At 43.0% G+C, this 20686-nt stretch overlaps 2 protein-coding genes across 5 annotated transcripts in view; one reads left to right on the top strand and one right to left on the bottom strand.

Moving 5' to 3' along the window:
* Window positions 1-20686, bottom strand: part of LRBA (LPS responsive beige-like anchor protein) — a 357361-nt gene that overhangs the window by 131014 nt on the left and 205661 nt on the right. The gene's annotated exons all lie outside the window — the stretch shown is intronic.
* Window positions 17651-20100, top strand: MAB21L2 (mab-21 like 2). The gene has a single exon (XM_035113968.2). It carries the CDS (start codon window positions 17755-17757, stop codon window positions 18832-18834), a length of 1080 nt encoding a protein of 359 aa, XP_034969859.1. The 5' UTR covers window positions 17651-17754; the 3' UTR covers window positions 18835-20100.

Here is a 20686-nt window from a genome sequence, read left to right on the forward strand (position 1 = left end):
TAATTCTCAGCAAAGCAGAATAAAGTCTCCATTAGGGTAGCTTTACGCGGGGCTGCCCTTGAAGCTGACCCAGAAATTCCAGTGGGTGCAGAATGCCGCGACGAGGCTCCTTACGGGGTCTCGGCCGCGGGATCACATTCATCCAGTGCTTTACCAGCTGTACTGGCTCCTGGTGAAGTACAGGATCAGATTTAAGGTGCTGGTTTTGACCTTTAAAGGCCTACGGGACTGCCTCTTCTGGTATGCCCCGCGGAGGACCTTACGGTCCACAAATAACAATATTTTGGAGATCCCGAGCCATAAGGTGGCTAGATTGGCCTCAACTAGGGCCAGGGCCTTTTCAGTATTGGCCCCGACTTGGTGGAACGCTCTCTCACAGGAGACAAGGGCCCTGTGGGATTTGACATATTTCCGCAGGGCCTGCAAGACAGAGCTGTTCTGTCTGGCCTTTGTGTTTTGATTTGGGCCATTTTAAAATGAGGCTGCATTTTAAAACAATTTTTAAATCTAAATTGTATTTTAATCTGCATTTTAATCAATTGTTTTTCTTTCTTTTACGTTTTATTGTAATTTTATTGATGTCAGCCGCCCTGAGCCCGGCTCTCACTGGGGAGGGTGGGGTATAAATAAAAATTATTATTATTATTAATCTTGTATCAAACACCACTTTATAATGTTAATCAACACAAAGAAACAGTAAACAGAATGATGAAAGATTTTTGTTCTTTAGTTGTGGTTTCAGAAAAGGAAAAAGGGAAAGAGAACCAACAAGTTAATATGACTAATTGGATATATTTACGAAGCACACTTGAGGTGTTGCACAGATATATTAATTTTGGATAAGGCACAAATAATTTTAGGGAAATATATTTATTGATTTCTTCTGTAAAGCTCACCTGGTGATGGAAAGCTTCCATAAGCAAAACAGTGAATGTGATTTCTGCCAAGGCTTTCTCTTCCCTGCATTCCCTGCTCCCTGCCCACCTTCCACCCCACAGTATCACTTTTCACACTGTTCTAAAGTATCTCCAGCCCAATGGAATAGATCGAGGGGGTGGAAGGATGAAAATACTCCCTCCTTGTTCTGCTGATCGAAGTCTCTGCTGGATCAAAGAGCCTTCCATCAATGTAGAGACAGCACTGGATACAACCCTTTGGCTGGAATCCTGAGCACACTTGACGGATAAGCAAATGTGTTTCAATCAAGATGTGAGTCAGGTTTTAAAAATAAATGTTTAATACTTTTGAATTCATTAATAATTTTAAATTTGATATTTATTGTAAGCATTATCAGCTGCTTGCAGGTAATTTTGTTTAAAAAAACGTTTTATGGAAGGAACCTGAATGACAATTGGAAATTGGGCAAAATGGACACCAACAAGGGTGCAAAACTTAATAGCAAGCGTGATTTTTTAAAGGAAAGGTTAAAGGTAGATACTCATGCTAGCAAGAGAAGAAGGAACAGTAACTTGTTTTCTGCCTTCCGTAGCAACCTAGATTCAGTGGCCACTCCCACTGTTTTAGGCATCTTTATTCTTGCATCCCAGACTACCCATTTTAATGCCCATATCACATTCACACGACTATGGTTAATGATAGGCATGGGTATGAAATAAAAGTAAATCAGTACTATGTATTTAGGATAGCACAGCTTGCATTAATCCAGGCATCCCCAAACTACGGCCCTCCAGATCTTTTGGCCTACAACTCCCATGATCCCTAGCTAACAGAACCAGTAGTCAGGGATGATGGGAATTGTAGTTCAAAACATCTGGAGGGCCGAAGTTTGAGGATGCCTGCATTAATCCTTATCAATATACCTGTGGCTCACAATCTCCCTCCCTGCAATGTGGCCCCATGCTGAGGCTTGGGCTTATGACACTAGACAGAAATGAAAGCCTTGCTTTCAATCAAAACTTCCAGATCCATAATATATATGAATGTGCTTATTGTGCTCCTAATGGCCTTGTATGGTTTGCAGCAACTTGGATACGTCTTCTCTCCATGATCCATCAAATACCCCAAGTTCAAACCAAATTTTATTAAGAGGATAACCTCACTCAAGGGAATGGGAGAAGACATATGGAAAGAGAAATAAAATTCAGAGACATAAATCACGCAGACACTGAAGAATTGATGGGACAAAGTAACTGAGAATCTAAACAGTGAAGCTTTCTATGAAGCATGAGTAAACTGTGGAGGTGCAACTGGAGAGAAGGAAGACTACATTTCAGTTGGAAGTTGGCATAATTAGCACTAAAACCCCACTGAACCTGGGGTTTAATTATGTCCTCCAGTTTTAGAAATTTGAGACAGCAACCAAAATCAACCTAATCGCAGTTTTTCCAAATGAGACAACAATTAAGCTTGGCTAGTATTAACCATTCAGCTGCATATCAATAAAACTTTTAAAGTACAGTATATGAAATGGCAAAGTCCTTTGCTAAGTTGCATGTTCCTCAACACCATACTAACTTCCCTTGGCGCTTCTTAATTTTATGAAAGTATCACTACCCCCCCATTCTTGCAGAAAGGGCCACGAGAAACCAATGAACAAATTCACAGAGAAGTAAGACAAAAATATGGGCTGTTATCTAACTGTTAAATGCATTTTAACAGCTTCATTTTGCTATGCCTAAAATCTAGACACACTTTTGGCTGCCATTGTCTTATTCTGGAAAACTCTCAGGTTGTTTCAAACGTAACCAAAAGGTGGCATGATTACAAAATCTCACATAAACATTCCTAACAACGGCAGAAAACTAATCTGCTATTGGTGCCTCTTTTGTTTTTACTGCATCCAGAGTGCAATCCTTCTTCTGGGATTATAATGACAATATAGCGCACACTCACCCTATTAAAACAGGAATTACAATTCAATATACAGGTTATTTTTTTCAACAAAACAACAACAGCGACAACAACCCCCAGCTAAGAAAAAATATTAGATATTTCTAAATGGAAATAATGTTGAAAAACTGAAATTGCTAACATAGTATATTTCATATTACAATATTGAATCTAGTCTACCAATGTTTGCTACAGCTTGCATAAGTCACAACTGATTGAACACAGTCCCTAAGGACATGCCATTTCATCCAGACTGGACGGTTCATTAGTCATAATTACTATAACTGTACAACAGAGACTGCAGTTTCATCTCATCGTGCATCTTTGATAAAGCTGCTTCCATTTCTGCATCATCAGCATGTAAAGTTAACATTATTGGTGATTTTCATTTTCCGATCTGTGATTAACACAGGCTGCACTTCTTTGGAAATGCACAGAACGTTAACATAAGCTTTTTTTTCCCCTCCCCCCTTTCTTTTAAAAAAACCCTAATGTCATTCATGCTGTGACCACCATTTGAACTTTTTGTTAGAATCAGCTGCTTTACGCACTATGAACTGTGACAGAACAAAGAGATGGGGGGGGGGGTTGGATATTGCAAACAAAATTAAACACTGAGACAAGTATTAACCAACTGCTTTAGAAACCTTGGTTAACAATTTTTATCTAAACTCTGATCCAAATTAGTAGAACGTCTTTGATGTGACATTAAAGAACGGCCGTTTTTCAAGTGGGCTAAATCAATGCTAATAGTGATCTCGCAGCTTTGATTTTGAGTGGCAGGATACAGGGTGAAAGAAAGGGGGGGCGGGAAAGATAAAAATATAGCTATACCTTAGGGAGGATGGAATAAACTCCTGTGCTGAGAAAACTGTAAAACAAGTGCTTACACATTTTAAATATAAATATAGTTGTTCAATTAATCTTAGGACTAATATTAATATGTAGCATAAAAATACTGACAAACCCTTTAGATCCCTGTCTCTCTTTTTCAGGATGTGTAAGAAAGCCTATTGTTTAACAACAGGAAACAAAAAGGCCAGTGGCAGCATCTGAGATTGGAGAGTATACCCATGATATACCACATAAACACTCATAATCGACAGCTGCATACAGCTACCGAGGCTGCAAAAATCCCAGAGTAATTAGTGTTGTCTGAATCCAATGACATCTGTGTTCTCATGGTCCTCTAGACTTGTCAAGCCAATAAGAGGCATATGAAAAAATATGACAAGCATTACAAATGCCCTTCTGAAAGGTCTCACTTTGGGAAAAGCTAAAGAACTGACACATGCCACCTCTCTTTTTGCCAATATATTTAAACAACTAAAGCCAAAAGATTTGAAAAGGTCTTGAGAGTCGCTCTGCTTTAGTTTAAAGGATTTGTGTAGAATACAATATGGGGGCTAGAAATAATTCCGTAGGGTTTTTTAAAACCATTTTATTCATTTGTTTACTATAGAAATACTCATTCCCATACGTTTACACCACTGCTAACCAGTCAGCCTCCTTGATCATTCATCCAGCCTACCCAATTCAAATACACTGTTCCATCCCTCTGCTTCTGAAGACAGGAATCTGAACAATTTCTAAAACTGCAACTACAAGATAACTGTGGGGAAATTCTTCCATTTTGAGCCACTCAATTCAAGGTCTGAACCTTTGTTTTAAGATCCATGGTTCCTATGCTTCAGCCCAATACCTAGACTGCAGTAGCACAATGTCTGGGCATGTGTTTGCTGCGAGAAAGACATTAGTCATCATTAACAGAAGCACTGACACCAAACCTAAGTGCCTTTCTACAATGACCAAGCGGCAATCATCTTTCTCTTACACTGTCACTGCTGATTAGGGTTTTCTTTCATGAAAATTTAATTTGTTGCCTTTCCGCATCTCCTTTAAACATTTTCGCAGCATTAACAAAGCATGCCAGCAGCATGCTGCGAATGAAGCAAGATATTCTGGTTCAAAACCAGTGCAATATTATGCTAACAAAAAGGTCTATGAACAACTTAGTCTAGCTTCGAATGTCTGTAGCCTCTAAATTGACTCCAGGGGTGGAGGGATCCCTTGAAATGTTTAACCTGTATCTTCCAGTCAATCCTAATATGTTTATCTTAAATCCATCTTTTAAGGTTAATTTCAAATGCATACTTAACAGTTTTTTCTTTTTTTCTTTTAAAAAACCTTGTTTCATGGATATGCCCTTATGTTCCCCTACGGCGGCAAAAAATAAAAGTTGTGTTTTTAAAATGATTTTATCTAGTGAAAACAAATAAAAAATGCAAGCTACTAAACAGATTCTTAATATTCAGTCTGCATTTCTAATTTTATACTATATAGATTTGTTAAACAAGATAACTCACTGCTGTGCTATTTTAAGGCCATTTTTCAAAATATTTACTCTTCTGCCTTATTTCAATTTGTTTAAAGATTTCTTTTAATTATAAGCATGTGTTATTTTGTTAACATCTGTGCATAGCATAAAACCTGAGCAGAGCTTGACTTTTGAAAACAAATGATATACTATAACTCACATTAGTTAAGTGATGTGACAATATTTGGAAAAAGAAGATTAAAGAGTAACCACTGAAATTTATTTTAATACAACATTGTAATTATAAGAATGTTAAGCTTCTTAATCAAGCCAGTGTTTACAGTGTACTTTTACAAGCATTTAATTTGTGAATTGTGGCATAAACTTGAATTCCTCTTAAAATCCAAGTCAGAGTTACAAAAGTTTGACTTATCAACCCCATTACCTTCTGCTATCCTAATAAAGTGGAAAAGCAATATTCATCTCTCTGTAGTGTGTGTGCGTACACACACACACAACATTTTGAATATGTGACTATCAGTGCAATCCTATGCATGTTTCCCCAGAAGCAAGTCTCACTATTGTATTCAAAATGTCTTATTCCCTAGAAAGTGTTTTTAGGATTGCATCCTCAGTTTATACCAGGAACCAAAGCACATTTATTTGGCAGGAATTTCATCTAACAGATTGGATTTAAAGAATGCAGTGACAGACATTTTAAACACTGTACTATGTACAGTGTTCTGAAACCAGGCCCTAAAAACAATAAGGCAAATAACTATTATCAGCAACTAGCCAAATAAATAATAGGACAACATAACATTTATGCAATATATATTTATTATATTGGTGGGGGGCTTTCTATTTAAAAAAAGACCCTAACTACTCCCACATATTGCATTTTTATGTGAAAAATAACCTATTTAAATTATTGTTCTCCATTAGTGTTTGATATTCTGGAAAGCACAAAATGACATGATAAATTAATGTCATCTGCAGAGAGATACTGGAATTCACTGCCAGTGTTATTACATCTGTTCCATAAAGGATTTAGGCTAATAAACTGCAAGTGCTGACTCTAAGATCCTCTCCCTCTCTTTCCCTCCTCCTAGGCTTCCACATCAAGTTCAGGGGAAGAAGTTTAGCTCTTTGGTTCCCAACCCCCAGCCTGTCCAAGTCACTTGTCAGTAAAAGGTTGGACAATTTATTGACCACTTCTGGATGCATACTGTCAGTGTTGAAGGAAATATGAGGGAAGGTTGTCGCTACTGTTCTGGAGCTCATTGATAATGACATACCTGCCTCTGTCGCCCATTACCCATACTACAAACTACTTAGACCTAACTGAAAAATCAATAGCATACTTGCACTGGTTCCTGTGGCTGCCTCCTTTGATTGTCAGCTCCTGTCTAGGGTCAGCACTTACATGAAAGGGGCTGTGACTGCCTGATGCTTTCAGGACAACCTAACGATATGAAACTAGCCAACAGAACAGTAAATTCTGTCTTCCTGCCCTCCTCATCAATTAAGCTCTGACTAGGCTTGCCTGTAGAAACCTGACCTTTTAAGTTTAGGTGAATATGGACTAGCTGAACACACCATTGCCCTCCACACTGAGTCAGGAAATTCAGTGACAGGTTAAACAAAACAGAAGGTTGTAACTGTCATAATTTGCATTGCACTTTCACGCCAACAAGGGTGTTATCAGTGGGGGCAAGCCCTGGAACACACAACTTAAGCAACCCTTAGTTGCCCTCCTCATAAATTTTCAAGTGAAGCGAGATAAAACATAAATTCACAAATGTATTAACTATTTCAAGTTCCTATCTTCCAAGTCTGCATTTTGGAAGTCGACAAACTACATAATAATGTTATCCCAAGATTGCGCAACTATAATAAATGGTCATTAATGATGGGCTACCAACTTTCATTGTTTAACTATTCTGTAAAGTTCAGAGTTCGAGAGCGGTTGGTTTCCTAAATTAACAGAGACAGGACACCAGAATTCAAACAGAACTACAATGTGTATTGTGTGTATCTGAGGAAGTGTGCATGCACACGAAAGCTCATACCTATGACAAACTTAGTTTGTCTCTAAGGTGCTACTGGAAGGATTTTTTTATTTTGTTAGAACTACAAATAATACAATTAATTTTTTTTTAGCCTCTAGATGGTATATATATTTATGCTTTTTAGAAAGCTGATCTCTAACTCTCTTAGCTCGGGATTAGTAACAAATTAGGAATACTTCATTCATTAAAAAAGGGTATTATCTATTATCATATTAAAAACAGTATGATTTAGTAAAAGCAAAGTAAGAACTCTGCCCTGCCCACCAATTGCATAGTCAGAATATAAACCCTGTAGGATGATACAAAAGTCCCATCTAATCCAGAATCTTGTTTCTTGCAATGACCAAGAGGATTCTTGCAGGCTATAATATTCACCTGTTTGTGCCTAGGAACTGGTATTCAGAAGTATAATGCCTTACAACATGGAGAGATGTTCTCCTAATTACCCATTTTACTTGAAAGACTTGTGTCAGTAGTCAATCTTGTTATCGAAGCTGTAATTGTTCAAAAAAATGTTTTGGCATGTTCAGAGATGCTGGCAGTAAATATATTTAAACTTTACCATCTACAGTTTAATTTTACTGAAAATTTAAATTACAAAGTAGTAGCACTACTTCACATTGCAAACATTATGAGTAGTTTTTTGGCAGTTCAGTTCTCAACCTTGCTCAGTACCAATAGCCAGGTACTTTAAGGAAATTATTTATGGAGAAAATGTCTTTACCAAAAATCTTGCTTTTCCTTGCTGATCTTACCCAATAGCCACCATTATGAACTGGAATGTCAATAAACTTTGAAAGCTAAATAAGCAGAAGTAAAAAAGGAGTATTACTGAATATGTAAATAATAATATTAACTAAGTTTGTAATCCCTACCCAAATAGTTAAGCATGCTAGTGGTTTCATGAAAAGACTGGGCATAGTCCAAGCCCTCTCCTCATCCAAACTACATACAGAGGGCATATTGTGAAGGCAATCAGGTGCCTAAGCACATCAGGAGTTGGAAGAAGCAGATTACACACACACACACACACACACACACACACACACACACACACATATATATATATATATGGATGCAGTACATGTGCTGATTACTCCTTTTCCCCATCTGCCATAATACCAGGAGGCAGCTACAAAAATACAAAAGTGTAGACTGAACAAAGTCAAATCTAGGTGAGGAACTGCAGATTAAGAAGAGATTTTAGGACTGTGCTAGAAAAATTATCCCAAGGCAACTGAGTTGGAATATGAATTTCTAGGACCATGCCCCAGTGTTAGAAAAGAGCAAAACATGTGTAGCAATGCTGATTTCAACTAAGTTTGTCATAGGTATGAGCTTTCGTGTGCATGCACACTTCTTCAGATTCTTCAGGTATCTGAAGAAGTGTGCATGCACACGAAAGCTCATACCTATGACAAACTTAGTTGGTCTCTAAGGTGCTACTGGAAGGAATTTTTTTGTTTGTTTGTTTCGACTATGTCAGACCAACACGGCTACCTACCTGTAACAAATGCTGAGTTCATCAGTCTCCTGTATTCTCCTTCCCACCCCACTGCTGCTTGATAGATCATGGCCCATGGTGAAGCCTGCAGTACACTCCTTTGGTGATTTATGTGCCTCTCCTGTGAACTGCAACATGCTTGGAGGCAAGGATGATCTACTGTGTATTGCAGCTGTGGCTTCTCGGTCCGTATTGTGCCACTTGTTTGTTTGTTTTTTTAAAAAAACTGTTTCACCATTTAGTAGGATATGAATTTAACAAACCAATAAACAAATTCTGATATAATTTCTGTAATATTACAGAATTTAATTGATTGCAGGCCCGCATTCATGAGCATAGAAGGCACGATTGAACCAAAGTTAAGTGCTTCTTAAGTTCTACTGATTTCAAAGGAGGAGAGAGTGAAGCATATGCTTGACTTTCACATTAAAATAAAAAGTGCTTATCACAGTGATGTATTGCAGTGCACAGTAAATAAAAGAATAGTAGACTTAATTGAGCCTGGGCGCATCTTTCCTTCTTTCTCCCCCTTTTGCAGGCCTAAAGTGATGATTAACTATGCATCTGGTAGCATGTCACGTCCTTTGTTTGTGCCTATCAGATAGGGAAGAGAAAGGGCATGGACAGTGTCCAGTCCCAGCAAGCAAATCATTTGGAAACAGCCATAGTCATAGATCAAAAGATTTTTCGCTCCATCCATGGCAGATTTAAACACACCAACCCAGCATTTTGCTATAGACAAAGCCAGCTAGAAAACAAGACTCCATAGAATCCAAAGATAATAAAAGAAGATTTGGAGTGTGGGGCAGAGGATGAGAGACACAGAGAAGAAACAGACAGGTACCGGTATAGCCAGTGCATACATAGCCTGAGACAGCTGTTTTACATCCTAGTTTCAGAATGTTGAGGGAGAAAAGTTACCACCAATCCTTTGTTCACCAAATGTTATTTCAGCTATACTGGCACATACAGCTTCTGTATTTTATTCATGTGAACAGGTATTCTTCTTTCATCACTCAGTGGGCCCTCAACCCCTAATCCGCCAATCTTTATTAAACTTTGTTTCTCACAATGGAAAAAAATTTGTATCACATTTTAGAGAAGATACTGTGTAGTTCTATCACCTTTAGGAAAGGTAACCTAGAAAATGATTTTCAATGTTTAGTGTTGGAAAAACATACTTGCAATCTACATTGACTGACTCGTTGTTTCCTTTGCAAATATTAAGTTAAAGCTATAAGAGATTTTATGGAACAGCAACCAGAAAACTGAGGTTGACACACAGTGTATTTTTCAAAAGTGACATCACAGTTTTATATCACTTCACAAACAAATAACGTTGCACTTCAACCAGGGATATGAAGGTTTTGAAGTTAGGATTTAAATAAGTGTCATAAACAGGGCCGGCGTGTCCATTTAGGCGAACTAGGCAGCTGCCTAGGCCGCCAAAATGGAGGGGGCGCTGGCCAGCCTGCCCGTCGCCTGTCGCCCCCCGGTGCTGCCTCCTCCGCACCTGTCATTGTTGAGCGGCTTCAGGCCGCTCTCCCGAGGCGCGCGCGTGCCTCCGGAGAGCGGCCTGAAGCTGCTCAACAGCTGACAGCCACAGTAGAGGTGGCCTCAGGCTTGCACTCCCCGCACGAAGCTTCCGGAGGCGCGCAGGGAGCGCGAGCCTGAGGCCACCTCGCGGTGCCTCTCAGCTGTTTTTCATCTTATTTTTATTTTCTATTTTTTCTATTTTTATTTTTTCTATTTTCTATTTTTATTTTATTTATTTATTTATTTATTTATTTATTATTAGGGGGGGGCGCCAGAAGGTGATCTCGCCTAGGGTGCAAAAAAACCCTAGCACCGGCCCTGGTCATAATATAAATGCTACTTATTACAGCTGAGACTGTCTATGCCAAAACTCAAATCACAAAGATTGCACATCCCTTCCTTCTTGTGGAAACAGGATTCTGATAGAGAATGGTTGGGAAATGCCAAAATGAGGCCATGACAAATTTACTAAAAATATATTGAAATGTTTTTAAACTACAAACAACACGTTAAACATGTGTCACTGCAATTGCTTGTAAAATATCATCTACATTTTCTGCTGTCTAAAGTCACCAGAAAACCTCAGGAGATCCATAATCCACATATTCAATGCATACAATGAATTGAAAGCAGGCAATGCTATAGAAAGGGGGCAACTGGAACCCAATTTGATTCAAATAGATTAGGGAATTTAAAATTAGATTCTGCAGATTAGCTGAATTGCAGAGGGCCACCTTGAATGATTCAATAAACTATAAATATGAAGCATAGATATACGGTAAAATCAACTTTGTTGTAGTACAATTGCAACATTCTAAAAGCAGCAGGGGGGGGGAATCATTTTTATTTGCCTTTGATACAACTAAAGTTCCACTACTGCTGTGCTGTTCGGTTCTAGTAGCTGCTTGTCTCAGCAATGGATCATTCCAGTTTCAAAATAAGTTTATTGTTCTCGCCAAAGGACCTGACAAACCTGCAGCAACAGTACCAATAAAACAATACAGACCATACAACTAAAGTTAGTCTTCACAGATTGTGAACTACTTCAGTAACAGTGGGGGACTAGGACCTAGGAGACCAGGGTTCAAATCTCCACTCAGCTATGAAGCTCTCACTCCAGTGATCTTGGGCTAGTTACTGCCTCTCAGCAAAACCTACTTCACAGGGTTGTTGTGGGGAGAGGATTAAATGACAAGAGGGAGAACCATGTACACCACCTTAAGCTCCTTGGAGAAAAAGGTGGGATATAAATGCAACAAATAAATATAAATATATGCATATGCATCAATGCATTCATGAACAGATTCAAACCATGGTTCCATGCAAGTTCTGCTAATTTCAATAAAACTCTCTTCCAAGTAAAGTGGTTTAGATCATAAAGTTGTTAAATGAACACACTGGGAACTATTACAGTGAATTATAAAAGTAATTGTGATACTGCCCCCCCAAAAAAAAAATCAAAGGAGCTTTCCCTTTCCCGACATATACCTTTACATCTAGAAAATAAGAAATAAGAGGAAAGGGCAGTAGCTGAAGTGGATGGAGGAAGGAGAAAAAACTTGCACACCAAATACAGCCTTGTAAATCACTAGATAGCCATTTATGTGTTGGTTAACTATTGTGCCTTTCAACCTTCTAAACAAAATTAAGATACAAGTATTGCTCTTTAAAAATGTATAAGCTCTGTAGTAATTAAGTAAAAGGAACCCTTTCTTCCAAGACATAAAGGAAGTACACACCACAGGACAACTTACAACACTAAGCTCTCAAACAGAAGAGAAAAAAGCAAAATAAAAATCCGCCCCCAAATTTATAAAGAAAAGATCCTGGAAATGTAAACAGGATTATAGCTGTCATTCCTCCAGATGCATTTACTTTACCCATTGACTTATTTTTGCTGTTGAGGAACACAACATCCACTCCTGAATCATTTCTTTTCAAATTCAAACATTCCCTGCAGCAGTTCAAGCTTCATCAGCAGAGCAGGAATGTATGAAAATGACAGGCAAAGGGCATTAGTTCTTTTCCCAGACTGTTCTTCTATAAATGGAAGCACAGAATTTTGCCACAAAGAATGTTTAGCTAACTTGGTTAAAATATTGCCTGAAAAATTTAAGATGAACTGAAAAATTAAGTTGACTGTAAGATAAATTTCACGCCGTTGTCCTTAAACTGAATTTAAAGTAAACCAATGGTATTTAATAATTATGGGCTTCTAGAGATACATAATAACCATTCAGTTAGTTTATTTATTCATTGCAAAGCCCAGTCACACAAAAAAGACATGTCTTATCGTCCATGACTACAGAGGGTCTGAAACTCTTGAAAATTCAAAAGCAGACAAGAAAATGTGCCAAAGAGGTCCATGGTCTCAAGCCAATCCTCTTCAAGAAGTTCCTTAGAAATAGCCCACAGAAATGTTAGCTTTTCTTAGTAGGACTCACAAAGCAATTGCATAAAAATAAAAATAAAAGCCAATAAAAAGTTGAGTGGATGTCAAGATCTGTATTTTTTTTACTATTTCCAGTTTACTCTAGCTACAAAGACCACCCTAGTTCCCCAGCTCCCATTTTCTTTATTCCAGATGTGTAAGAACAACCCACTTTCAAGCTAAGCTGTTTTCCTGTAAATGCACAAGCTCTCTCTCTCTCTCCCTCACACACACTCACTCCCTGAACAGAAAAAAGAAGCTCTCCCTCGCAGTTCATTCATGCCAATTAAATGCCAGTGATTATACCTACCCATTCTTAACCTGTTTTAGCAGCAGTGCAAAAAAAGGGAAAGGATCCCTGGCAGAAGGCAAGGGAGCCAGCGGGGCAAGCCAAGGAAAGAGCAAGACGCTCCCCATTGCAAAGTCTCCTTTGGAGAAGCCCTCTGCTAACAACCTCGTTCTTCCTTGCTCCAGGCAGCGGCGTGCTGATGTTGGCACTGCCTAAACCAAACAAACACGATGTTTAACAGTCAAATAAAATGTCCCGCAGCCTCCCTAATGAATTTGTCAAGGCCCATCAGATCACCCCACCCCCTCCCCTGCCTCATTAACTCAAGTATGATGAGACGGATTATAACGGGAGAATACAGATCAATCGGGCTGAAGCCTTCAAGTGGCTTTTAGCCTTGAGAGCTTCCCCTCCCAGACAGTCTCCCTCTCCCTCTCGCTCTCGCTCTCTGACTCTCTCTCTGGGTCCTTTTAATAGAATACAGTATCTCCTGCTCCTGGAGGGGCTGCCACTTCGCTTTAATACCCCATCAAGGAGCTGCTGATGGACTCCTTGACTCCCAGACAGCCAAGGTGAAGTGACAGGGGCTCTTCATGGCAGGCTCGCCTCGGATCTCCCGCTTCTCCCACCCCCAACAGCAAAATAAATAAATAACAACAACATGCTTTCAATTATTCATCCTTCTCTTTCCACCCACCCCCATCCTGCCCCTCGAAGAAGGGGAAAAAGCAAATTCCGCCACAGACGAGGACGCTGCTGCTGCTCTCTCGCAAGCAGCCAAGGCAGCCGCAGAAGGCGAGGCGCAGGCTTTTTCGCCGGCGTTATTTGCTAGAAAGTGTTTAAGTTTATTGCTCAAATGATGTTTCTAATTAGCGCTCCGGGCCATAAATCCGAAAAGGCTTTTGTTTCAAACTGATTTATTATTTACTAGAGCTTCGACCTCAGTCTGGTGGGGTGGTGGTGGTGGAGGAATAGTGGAAGGAAAGAAAGAGAAAGAGAAAGAGAAAGAGAAAGAGAGAGAGAGAGAGAGAGAGAGAGAGAGAGAGAAAGAAAGAAAGAAAGAAAGAAAGAAAGAAAGAAAGAAAGCGAGCGAGAAGGTAAACGAATTGTTTGGAAAATCAAAACGAAGAAGAGGAGGGAGGTGAGGAAGCTCAGAGCCTTCCCTCCGGACCGCAAACCTGCCCACCGGAGTGAGAAGGCGCTTGGTGCCTGGCTGGAGCCGTCAGCTCACGGAGGGAATTGCTCCGTCGGTGCAGGCAGCCTTTCTTTCCCTTTTTAGGGTCACCTGGGCGGCAGCCCTGACCCAGGGGAGTCGCTTTGTAAGCTGACTCACCGAAGTCGGGGTTCCGCGCGCCCTGGGCGCGTCTCGGGGCGAAGGAGGATAGACGTGGGTTTCTCAGACGTCAAGGTGAACGGGCCCCAGAGGGGACACCGCCAAGCAAGGGGGCAGGAAAGTAGGTGGTTGCCAAGCAGAAGTCCGGCTGCCTAGCGACAAAGACCTAGAAATGGCTCTTGAAGCGGGGGTTGCATTTGTACGATTGCTGCTTCTGGAGAGCAGCTCCTCCGCCACGTCCAGTTTTTAAAATACGTGAGCAATTTTGAGGATACTGGGCGCCACGGCGAGGACGAAACTGAGCAGCAACACCACCGCCTCGTCTGCCCTTGAAGTTGATTGTTTCTGGGCAACTGGGCTCTTTCTTTCGCTTGTGCCAGTTCGACGGAGAAGCAAACAGAAGGGGACACACACACACACGTGTCACGTCCTCTTCTATCCTCCCCAGGTGCTCCGACCTCGAACAATCTCCTAACATCTCTCAGAATCAAGCATCTAAGTAAGGACATTGTTTCGGATCGGGGCATACATGTTGAAAACAATCCTGGAGCTTGGAAGTAAGCCTTCCCATCATGGTCAGTGCGACCAGGTGGCAGGACCGCAGCCGGCTAAAGCAAATTTACTCAAGTCAGCCGCCCGGTAGTCGATGGGGCTTACTCCCTTGTAAGTGCGTTCAGAGTTGCAGCGGAAAACTGTTTCCTCCAAAGCAGTGCCTGCCTTCCTGGTTGCGACGGGAAGCATTGGAGAGGGAATTCTTCTGCCAAGATTTGCTTCTCTCCACCGTTGTCCCGCGACGGTTTGTTTCCACTGCCTCAGCAGCCGTGAAATCTTCGCTCCAAGATATCTAGCCCGGTTACACCCGCCTCCTCTGTTTGGGTCGGGTCTCTTTCCTCGCCGGAGGCAGGCATCTGACAGGCAACGTGGATGGAGCCTGTTTTGGAGAGGAGAAGGATCTGGCCGACGGGACAGGAGAAGGCAGGGACAAACACCTGTTCCAAGCAACTGTTGAGCTTCTAAAGACCTTTCCTAGCCTACGAAGAACTTGACTATTCTCTGGCACGTGGAATATATCCACAGAAGCCCTGTGGGCAAATATCACGTTCAATTTAGAAAGGATGGGAGTTGGCGGGGCGGGGGGAGAGAAGAGACGAGACAAGGCGAGGCTCGCCATAGTCGTCTTTCTGGCCAAGAGAGCAATATGCAGAGGAGTTCGTAGTTCGCTTCCCAGAGGCTGGAATATAATTGCTGACTTGCAGCATTGCACGATATGTATCATCATCATAATCAACGGAAGGACAGAAACGATTAAAAAGGGGAAAGAAGCGCACTCGTCCATGTAAACAACAACAACAACAAAAGCCCGTCTCATCACACAATTAAAGCAAAAGGCTACAAGAAATTTAAAATGTTAGCGAAGCGGCTTATTTATTAAGATTCTGTAAGAGATCTATAAAAATATTTAAATTTAGGTGGCAATATTTAAATTTGGGTGGGAAAGGGCCGCTGTCTCCGTTTTTACTGTTTTCCTCCCCAGCACAAATACAGTACTGAGGATCGAGAAGATCTGACCAATTAAATGTAAACGATTAAGCTGCGGCTGGTGCCTATCTTAACACAGAGAAATAGGCGCTTGCGCGCGCACAAAATCTCAACAGACGAAATCCGCTTGGGCTGGAGGGAATATTCCTGTTACTTTCGTAAACACCGAACTGGTATATGCCGAAACTCAAGGCAGTTTCTTCCTGCCTCCCGGCGCAAGTAAATGGAATATTAAACCTTTTATACAGCGGGTACATATGATCTCACAACAACAGGCCAGCTGCATGGCGCAGGATTTATAACTTTTAAGTAGGACCCTCATTTAGGGTTGTAAAACAAGGTGTACTATTCCGTTCCAATAACTGTCTCACTTTCACTAATGTTGGGTCCGGGGGAGCAGCTACAGAAGATTTATGCTTGCACAGAAGTACTGAACCTTTCCCCCTTTTTATTTTATTCCCCCCCCCCCCCTTGCCCTCCAATACTCCAACGTTACTAGAGCAAGTCAGTGTGGGGAAGCGAATTTTACACACCCCGCACGCACCACCCTCGGCGCTTCAGTTCGTGCAGGTATACCTTGATCTTGAACGTCACTGCAAAACACGCAAAGATCTTGCCAGAGCGCTTGCCGTGGTGTGTTTCATGGCAATATTTAATTCCCGCCAAATCGCTGCATGGAATCGTTCTTATAGGGGCTATGGCTCTTCCTCCCTGGCTTTCCAGGGAAAGGGAGCTTCATGTTTGTTTGCCACATATGTGTGTGCGTGCGCGCAATCTGTGCATGTGCCTCAAGCATCTCTCCAGCCTCTTCCCCTTCTCTCCCCCCCCCCTCCCAATACAATACGCAGTAGTGGCGGGCCCAGCACAGAACGTGCACACCGCCCGGCCCTGCGATTGGCTGGCCCTCTGACAGCTCGGCCCGCGATTGTAGGATTCCGGAGCTCCGCCTCCGTTCGAAAGGACCTTCGGACCATTCATAAACTAAACAACACACTCCGCAAACCCAGAGACCTCCAGACGTCCAGGCCGGGAGAGGCGCAGGAAAGTAACCAGAGCGGCTGCATCCAATTCCAAAGGTGGGAGGGGGAAGGAAGCGGAAAACAGGAGGAGTAGGAGGGGGGGTGAAATCCTGGAAAGCGGAAAACTACACACACACACACACACACACACACAAGCCAGCGCGCGCGCAAAGAAGCTCAACTCGCCAACCTTGCCACTGCTCCCAAGAGAAGATACGCTTCCAAAGAGAGATTCGCCTGTAAACAAAATTGAACCGAGGGAAGAAATGATCGCAACGCGCTTGCACTGGCTTCTGTTTATTAATAAAGAAATAAGAAGCAGGGGCGCCCGGCAGCAATAGGTTTCCAATCCAGTGGCTTCTTCAGACCAGGCCTCCAAGAAGCGATCATCGCCGCCGCCTCCCTGTCAGAGGAAGGAGGCGGCCAGAAGCGCCGGTGCCAGAGAGAAAGAGACGAGAAAGAGGGGGAAAGAGAGCGGACTTCTTCTTCTGTGCACCGGGCGCAAACTCTCCCTCATCGCCGCCGTTTTCTCCTTGGCCGCCGATTGCTTCTTTCCCGCTGGAAGCCAAGTTGCGCGAGTGCGAGAGAAGTTTCCCCATGAAGGACTGAAGCCCTCTCCGGCGGCTGCGCGCAGCTCCAATGTGAACAAGGAAAGAAGCCGGCCGCCAAACTTTGCCGCCCGAGGAAGCGGGCTGCTGCTGTCTCCCACCCGCCTGCCTGCCTGCCCGGGGTGGTGGTGCTGCCCACTAGCGCTGCGGTGCTCGTCTGGAGCGGGCTTGGCGGGCGCGGGCGCGCGCGGCGGCGGCGTTGGATCCGTCCACGTACTGCGAGAGCCCGGTGTACAGCCCGGACGTGTGCCCCAACATGATCGCGGCGCAGGCCAAGCTGGTGTACCAGCTGAACAAGTACTACACGGAGCGCTGCCAGGCGCGTAAGGCGGCCATCGCCAAGACCATCCGCGAGGTGTGCAAGGTGGTGTCCGACGTGCTCAAGGAGGTGGAGGTGCAGGAGCCGCGATTCATCAGCTCGCTGAGCGAGATCGACGCGCGCTACGAGGGCCTCGAGGTCATCTCGCCCACCGAGTTCGAGGTGGTGCTCTACCTCAACCAGATGGGCGTCTTCAACTTCGTCGACGACGGCTCGCTGCCGGGCTGCGCCGTGCTCAAGCTGAGCGACGGTCGCAAGCGCAGCATGTCGCTCTGGGTGGAGTTCATCACGGCCTCGGGCTACCTGTCGGCGCGCAAGATCCGCTCGCGCTTCCAGACGCTGGTGGCGCAGGCGGTGGACAAGTGCAGCTACCGCGACGTGGTCAAGATGATCGCCGACACGAGCGAGGTGAAGCTGCGCATCCGAGAGCGCTACGTGGTGCAGATCACGCCCGCCTTCAAGTGCACGGGCATCTGGCCGCGCAGCGCGGCGCAATGGCCGCTGCCGCACATCCCCTGGCCGGGGCCCAACCGCGTGGCCGAGGTGAAGGCCGAGGGCTTCAACTTGCTCTCCAAGGAGTGCTACTCACTGACGGGCAAGCAGAGCTCGGCCGAGAGCGACGCCTGGGTGCTGCAGTTCGGCGAGGCCGAGAACCGCCTGCTGCTGGGCGGCTGCCGCAACAAGTGCCTGTCGGTGCTCAAGACGCTGCGCGACCGGCACCTCGAGCTGCCCGGGCAGCCGCTCAACAACTACCACATGAAGACGCTGCTGCTCTACGAGTGCGAGAAGCACCCGCGGGAGACCGACTGGGACGAGGCGTGCCTGGGCGACCGGCTCAACGGCATCCTGCTGCAGCTCATCTCGTGCCTGCAGTGCCGGCGGTGCCCGCACTACTTCCTACCCAACCTCGACCTGTTCCAAGGCAAGCCGCACTCGGCCCTCGAGAGCGCCGCCAAGCAGACCTGGCGCCTCGCCAGGGAGATCCTCACCAACCCCAAGAGCCTCGACAAGCTATAGAGGAGGGGGGAAGGGGGTTGGAAAAGGCCAGGAGAAAGAGGGACAGAAATAAAGACTGCGCGGAACCCGAATTAAAAACAAAACTCTTATTTAAAAACAAGAAGAGGAACGGGGAGCAGCAGGCATCCCCTCCCCACGAAAGCGCAAAAAGGACTCCAAGCCTAGCAGCGGGCACCGGCGCTCTCCCTCTCTCCTTTTTAAAAAATAAATTAATTAATTAAAAAGACACTTAAAAACAGCGGCGGAACTTTACGACAGCCAAACGAAACCCGAGGTACATTTCATTTTTCTCTTTCCCCCTCCACCCCCATATTAAGTGTATGTCATTCGTTCCCCACGCTTTTCTCTTTCTCTCGTTCGTCTGCCTGAATGTTGTCACGAAGTGGGGGAGGGGGAGAAACCAGAATTATTTAACTATATGTACTTTTTTATTTTGAAAGAAAGGGATGGGGGAAGAGAACCGAGCAGAAAGCCTCAGACACACACGAAAAGTTTACTGATGCTAAATGTATTTCAGTGCCATGTCAGATTATGCGTCCTCCCCCCTTTCCCTAAACTGGCTTGTTCAAAACAGTAATATTAATAATAATAATAATAAACAAAATGGTTTTAACTTTACATTGCCTTCGTGTGGGTTTATTCTAAAATTCAGGCAACTGATAGACTGTTATTTCCACTTCTCAATAAAGAAGGGATATCTCTCTCACACAAATATCTATGGATGGAAGGGAACAAAATAACACAATGTTAAGGGAGCTCTCTGGAGGAAAACCCCCAATAAATATCTTTTTAACACCTCTGTTTTATCTTACAGAAGATATGTAAATATTCAGGTGGGGAAAGAAGCATTTGTACTTAAAAACAACTTATGTGTTTGGTAATATTTGGGGCTGCATTAACAGTGGCTATGAGATTGAGATTCATTATGTGAAGGAGAAGATAATTTCTCTCTCCTCATTTGTGTCCATCTCTGCACGTGGGCTTCTCATTTATTAAAGCTGAGTAAGTACCCAAGTCCAATTTGACTTTGAATTTCAAGGCCATATAGATTTACTCTGAATTATTAATACCCTACAACTAGTCAATTTATTTGCTGCAAACATTTGGTTTCCGCTGGCTTTTATGTAGACCCTGCTTCAGGAAGAGAGGACATAGAACAAAATACAAACGGGAACTAGACCTTAACAGGGTTTTTTATGTTATGCTAGCATCCCATACGGATTGTTTGGATTTTCGGATTGTTCTACTGAATTTGTTTCCCCTTTTTATTTATCTAAAAAGTTCCACATTATGACTTCAGGCTTTATACAAACATAGTTTAGATTTCACACACACACACACACACACACACACAATTTAGACTGGTAGGATATTTTCCAACATGTTTTCTCTAAATGTGAAGCTCTATTCTAAAATATGTTTTCTTGACAGTAAGTAGCATTTACTTCAATGGGGCTGTGTGCAGTGGACAGGAGCCCCAGCATTATGGGTATTTTATTATTCAAGAAAACCTTTTTAATGAATTCCCCCCACCCCAAAAAAGTGTGTTTTTTAATTTATTGAGGACTTGTTTGAAGTAGGTGCCCACACACAGACAAACCTAAATTGAAGAGGTAGAGTCCTACCATATTTTGCATATCATTCCATACCATTAGGAAACTAAACACATTTTCTACCTTTATATAAATGCATCTACTTGCACAACAACTCTGTTTTGTTTTTTCCTAGAGCAATGTGGCTTCATATTCAAAATATTTTTTTCTGTGACAAATTATTTAAATATGGCTCAAAATAAATTGAGAGTCTTCCCCAGCCTCACTCCAGGAGCAAGTCTGAGCTCATAGTACTACAG

This window comes from Zootoca vivipara, chromosome 9 (assembly GCF_963506605.1).
Source record: "Zootoca vivipara chromosome 9, rZooViv1.1, whole genome shotgun sequence".
Classification (NCBI taxonomy): Eukaryota; Metazoa; Chordata; class Lepidosauria; order Squamata; family Lacertidae; genus Zootoca; species Zootoca vivipara.